This window comes from Monopterus albus, unplaced genomic scaffold, assembly GCF_001952655.1.
Source record: "Monopterus albus unplaced genomic scaffold, M_albus_1.0 scaffold25.1, whole genome shotgun sequence".
Taxonomy (NCBI): Eukaryota; Metazoa; Chordata; class Actinopteri; order Synbranchiformes; family Synbranchidae; genus Monopterus; species Monopterus albus.
This window is the reverse complement of record NW_018127905.1, coordinates 832,995-839,380: the sequence shown is the minus strand read 5'-3', so window position 1 is coordinate 839,380 and position 6,386 is coordinate 832,995. Positions and strand designations below refer to the sequence as shown.

General features: G+C 41.8%; 1 protein-coding gene and 1 long non-coding RNA gene across 2 annotated transcripts in view; both read left to right on the top strand.

The window, feature by feature from the left end:
- Positions 1–3,476, top strand: part of ank2b (ankyrin 2b, neuronal) — a 118,304-nt gene extending 114,828 nt beyond the window's left edge. Inside the window, 1 exon segment of the mRNA XM_020594856.1 lies at positions 817–3,476. Coding sequence (XP_020450512.1) covers positions 817–831 — 15 coding nt within the window. The 3' untranslated portion in view covers positions 832–3,476.
- A 1,839-nt stretch (positions 3,477–5,315) lies between these two features.
- LOC109957206 (uncharacterized) overlaps positions 5,316–6,386 on the top strand; it is a 7,620-nt gene continuing 6,549 nt past the window's right edge. The window contains exon 1 of the long non-coding RNA XR_002274519.1: positions 5,316–5,680. This is a non-coding gene — a long non-coding RNA (uncharacterized LOC109957206). The remainder of the gene's footprint in view (positions 5,681–6,386) is intronic.

Below are 6,386 nucleotides of genomic sequence, written 5' to 3'. Positions count from 1 at the left end.
GATTCCCAAATACCATAAATTTAGTTTTATCCAAATTCAGAGATAGTATATTACTATCACACCATTTCTTTATCTTCTCAAGTTCCTGTGAAACCCGTCCAGAGAGTTGCTGTAGGTTTTCACCCGATGCCCATATGAATGCCAAACATTCATTAGGTGTTGTAGATGTAAGGATTATATGTAATTTTATATCAATTTTTTCAGATTTGATAAGGTTGACTTCTATACATCCTGCCTGTCATATGATTTCCTCATTTATATACAGTACATGTTTGTAGTGGTTTTGCTGCTTCACCATGTCTTAAGCACTAAGCTAGTAAGTACAATAGTTTGACAGGATTTTGATCAAGCAAATGAAAATAGTGCCCACTTTGGAATATGATTTGAAATATGTCATGTGGACACTTGCATGGTGTGTGTTTGGTTTCTAATGGTGTTTATGGTTGGCTCTTAACCTTTTCACTCTGCTAATTTGGTATTTGGCCACATCTAAATATCATTTTAACTCATACTCTGAATATGACCAGCTCAGCTTTATCAGCTCGAAGACCAAAGCAACATCCAGTCTGATTGCTGAAAACTGGCATCATAAAAGCAGAAATTACCCTTTGAAATAATGCTTGAGTGAAAATAAAATGTGGAAGTTAACAGGATTAAGTAAAATTTCAGGATAATGCATTTTGATTTTTAAAAAGTATTAAACAACTTAGGAAATAAGATAGTTTTACCCACAGCAGGTGGCCCAGCAGTAAAAGTTTGTGAACCACTGTCCAGGATCTGGTGAAACTCTAACTTCTTCTTGTTTTGTTCCTACAGAAGCCAGATGCATAAGTCACAAACCCAGAAGAGGACTGTGGTGAGGGATGCCCAAGGGAAGCACGTGCACTTGGAGCATCTGGACGACACCCCAGAGGCCCTACAGCCAGACGCCCTGCAGCAGTACCTGCACCAACTGCTCCAGCGCTACTCTGAGGACGAGCAACAGGAGGAGGAGGAGGAGGAGGAGGAGAAGGCCGCCTTAGATTGAGCAGCTGCTTCCACTAATCTACTCCCTACATCTTCCACTAAAGCCTTTGGTGACATACTGTGCGCCTCCTCAGATGAAAAGGTTCCCTTCCTGCTGTCCTTGCTGATCACTGGATTGTTTCACTTGTTTTCATCCAGGAACGGGACAGTTTTTGTGCTTTAACACGCTTCTTCCCTCACACCGTTTCATTTGCTCTTGTTGTGACCAAAGATAGCAACCATTGTTTTTGTCTGACTCTTTTTTTCGGTGTTTCCCGTCTTTTTATCTTTCGGCTGCTGTGGTGTGGTGACGGTATGATCAAAGTCAAAGGGGGCATCTGGGACGTTTACCTCATGCATGGGCCTCTTCTAGAAGAACGCTTGTAGACATTTGTACATAGAGGAGATGGCAAAAATCATGCTTGGATTGGGGAAAAAAGAGAAACTTTTCAAAGCATTTAATTAGCCCACTTAAACCTGCTGTACATGCACCGATTCAGCTGGACAATGGCCACCATACAGATGAGGTTAATGTTACACAGAGTGGAGTAAATGTGTATCATCATGGACTCTATCTACAGCCAAACGCCAACCTGCTGATCCGTTTATCAAGGCTGTGTTATCACACCTTGTGTCTTCCCATGATACATCTGCCCCCCCCCTCTTTTTTTGTTTGTCTGTCCTAAACGTGTGTTGTGCATTCATATTTTATCTGTTGCAGAGCTGCCAGCTCTGTGTGTGTATATACAGTGTGTCTAAGGAGAAAGTAGTAACGAGGAATGTTTGGATGCGCTTAACCCTCCTTATACATGTAGCTCATGTCATCTGTTTCACCCCCCACGTTCACCTTCCTACTTTCCCCACCTCACACTGCAGCAGTGCTCATATCCTGTCCTCCATAAAGCCTTTTAAAGGATAAAGCTGGCTGTATTTTCCTTACTGTCAACAAATCCCATGAGCACAACAAAACCACAAATAGTCTGCTCCTACTAACAAGTATCCAAAACCTGACATAGCTTATTCCTCTGTGCCATAGAGTGTTGTATGCATGGTGTATTTTTGTAGGCCGGCCCAGAAGTTAGCATCACCCCAGTTCCCTCAACAAAAAGCCAGTGGAATTTCTCCATAGACTTTCAGATTTATGCAGAAAATAAGCTGTAACAAACAAACAAACAAACAAAAAAAAGCTTATGACTTTTACACATTTTGTTCAGTAAGATAATCTTCACATGGTAGCCTAAATACAACATCACCGCCGCGGCTTCCAACTTAGCGCACTTACTTCCTCTAAACACTTTCCTTTTAGCGTGTCCTGATCTAGCTTGTGATCCTTAGAATAGTTTGCAAGTGTGTGAGTTTAAATACAGCAAGACTGTAAAGGTGGGCTAGTGAGTAGCTGAGTCTGCATATTCAGCATGTGACGTTTATTGTCCCCGACATCCGCTGTAGTCTCATTTAGCCACTTGTTAGTAATCGTCTTTTTTAAGACACGTAAAAGCTTTAAAAATCACGATTGGGGTATTTACTGACATATTTTAATTCATAGAACTAAACATGAAAATGTATTGGCCTGTTGTTCTTGTGACCTTATTTCAGGTGTCTAAGCAGAAACCCACTGAAAAACCCAGGGAAGGGGAAATGCAAACATGCTAATAACTCTGTTCCAGGTTTTAGGACTCACTACTGCTGCATTCTCACTACTGCTCCACTGCTGTTCAAAAACACGAGTGAGTCACACTGTCACACTACCATTATTTTTTTGACTCTGTATCTCGTACATCGTCCTGCTGTCACAAATATTGGATTAAAACAGAGCTGAAAATAGTCCCTAACAAATGTTATATTAAAAACTACAGTGCCCAGTTGTTTTAGGAAAATGAAGTTATATATTTGTGAGCGGTCTTTAAGGAGTGTTCAGTTGCAGAAATGGGTTTGGAGCTGAGAGCCACAGACAGGGTAGGCAAGTCAGAAAGCACTGAGAGATGGACTGACACATTGTTGGTTTTCATGTTTATTATGGGATTTGTTGGCAGTAATAAGATACATAATAACATCAGACTTACCCTTCACGTTGTTAGCCATCAAGCATGGCCTATAGATGCTTTGCTTTAACTTTTACTTATCACTGCTGTTAAAGCACTGACACAACTTTAATTTGAAACAAAGACTAACTTCCATTTTCAGTTATCACATCAGTACTTCCTTATTTATTTATTGCCATCCATCTGTGACTCTTGTATACTCCAGCTGTTGAAGTGAGAGTTGAGTATGTTTGGATGTGTTCTAAAGAGTAAAGACCAATGTTTTTTTTTTTTTTTGTTTGTTTTTTTTTTTTGCAGTGCTAGAAAAACTGCTTGAATTGACTGAAGTATGTTTGGTGTTCATCCACAGTTGAGACATTATGTAACGTATGATCCTCACCTTGCCATCTACTTTAAGTGTCATCCAATAAAAGAGCTGTCAAAAAGAGACCATTGATTTGATAAATGAGCAGCTTGTTTCCATGGTGATAATATATACACATTAACAGTGCAAATATCTATTTGGGCATGTATGACGTTATCAAATTATTACTAAAAATAAACCTAAAACACTAACGAGGCATAGCAGCTGCAGTGTGTACATGGCAGAACAATAAAACTGTACGTGTCAAATGTGAAGTGATGTGGTTCTTTCTCATCACAGCTGAAAGCAGCTGGTCTGTTTGATGCGGACAGGAGATGTCTTTCACACAGCTGTTTAACATTGGACAGCGCAGGGAGAAACGTGAACATCTGGAGGATTTTTTTTTTCACCATAAAACTTCGTCAGCTCACCAGACCTTTTCCCGCAGCAGTTGTTTTGGATAGTCACGGTAGAACAAACACACGTGTAGCTGACAACGTTCGCGATGGCTTACATAAATGGAATCCAGCCATCGCGAGCGTTGTCACTTACACCTGTGCTTTTCCTACTATGAAGTGTAAAAATGTACATCCTCTGCTGTGCCTTCTTGGTGATGGTGCTGATGTTGGACGTCCACTTCAGGTCCCGGGAGATTGTGGAACCTTGGAACTCAAAGGACTCCACTGTTGATACAGTGTTCCTGAGTATGGTGTAGGGTAGGGGGCCTCTTCCTGAAGTCCCCCGTCATCTCCACTGTTTTGAGCGTCTTCAGCTTCAGGTTGATGAGACCTCACCACAGGACCTCCTGTCTGTAGGCTGACTGACCACAATCTCAGTGAGCTGGGTCAGTTTGGAGTAGAGGATGTACAGGATGATGGTGTTGAAGCTGAAGTCCACAAAGATGACCCATGTCCCTGGGGAGTCGAGGTGTTGTAGGATGTAATCCAGTGCCATGCTGACTGCATCATCCACTGACCTGTTTGCCTGGTAGGCAAACTGCAGTGAGTCCAGCACGGGGTCTACGGTGTCCTTCAGATGTGCCAACACCTGCCTCTCAAAGGACTTCATAACCACAGATGTCAGGTGACAGGTCTGTAGTCATTCAGTTTGCTCAGAGGGTTTCTTGGGAACCAGGATGAGTGTTTGAAGTACAGTATATTATTATAGCTGTGTTTCCACTGTCAGAACCTAACAAGCAGTACACCCTATGCTTCCATTAACCATCACCCAGCATAACCTCAGGGGTTGATGTGGGCCATCCTACTTTGCTTTCCCACTGTATTTTGTGCTGTTTGTCTTTGTTTAGAGGAGGGAGGTGCTGTGCTCCTCACACACCCACACAGCTGAGCAGAGGACGTGAAGCATCAGTCCACACTCCAACAATCAACCAGTATCAGAAATTGTATGAGCAGTTTTATCAAACTGCTGTTGAACCAGCAGAACTCAGACATGCAGAAATGTCATGTCTCCTTCGCTTTGCCCTTTTACCCCTAAGCCAACAAGAAAACAAGCAATATGGAGTGCCAAAATGTTTATAATTAAAAAATGACTATGAAAAAACATTTATTTCAATGAATCTGCACAACGTATGACCATTAAATTGTAAAAAAAATTGAAACATCTTTATAATTAAGGTCATTATGAAGTTGCTTTCATTAGTTTGAAAAAAATTGCTCATTATGAAATATTTCATGATGCTTGTTTTCACAATAAGTGTTTATTGCAAAACCCCCTTTTGATTTCCAGCCGTTTTTATTTCAAAATGTCGTTTTTCCAAAGTTCTATTTCAGTTCTGTTTTCCCCAGTGCCCTTTTTATTTCATAATGCCATTTTTCAGCAGAATGACTGTCTGTCAATCAAGACCAGGGGGCGGGACCAGTTATGTGACTGGCTGCTCGTTCGGTATCGATTACTTTTCCTTGTTCCGTTTTCTTGGCCCTTACAGCTTGCATAGGCTAGATAGGCAACAGTAACGAGAGATGGCAGACTGAGAGGTTTTCCTAAGTGGAATCGTTTATCAGCTGATACTATTTTGAGCCGGACTGGATGGTATTTTTGAAACGCTCGGCCTGATAGCTGTTCCGGATGTTATAATCAACAGTCAGCACCGTGCGCATGTTGAATCTGCCCAGGAGAGTTTGTCTTCCGATGCCAGAAGTCCGCCTCTTGAAATTCCAGTTGAAGCACTACAAACTGTAGTGCTTTCTGGCATAAACATCCGAGATCTAGCGAATGTGTTTGCTGTATCACTCAGCACTTTTCGGAGGAGAATGGCGGAAGAAGGCCTAAGGTAATAATGGTTTGTTTATGTCTGCACATTGTTCAGAAATCACCCTGCACCTATCTTAGTCAGATGTTGACATTAATATAAGGATTAATATTCATCTGAGGAAAATATTCAGGCTTGCTTTCTTCATTAAGGTTACCTGCTGTAGGGTATATGAAGTGGGGGCTGCTAATATTATAGCAGTCCCCGCGTTCAGTGCCACACTGTAGCTCAAAATCTGGAAGCAGGGGAATTGTCCTAAATTATCTTGCAGCTCGTTAGCTAATAGTCTGTGTTTAAGAATACGTTTCCTTAACATTTGTACTGTGCAAAGTTCAGTGGCTAATTATAGTCCGACAACCGAATTTCTGGCGCTAGCATAAATAAGCTAAACCTTTGGTAGACATGCTTTTCTTCTTCTTCTTCTTCTTCCAGCTGTTCCCGTTAGGGGTCGCCAGAGTGAATCATCTGTTTCCACCTAACTCTATCCTCGGCATCCTCTACTCTCACACCAATTAACTTCATGTCCTCTTTTAGCACATCCATATATCTCCTCTTTGGCCTTCCTCTTGACCTCTTGCCTGGCAGCTCCATCTCCAACATCCTTCTACCAATATAACCACTATCCCTCCTCTGCACATGTCCAAACTGTCTCAATCTGGCCTCTCTGACCTTGTCCCCAAAACAGCCGACCTGAGCTGTCCCTCTGATGTGCTCATTCCTAATCCTG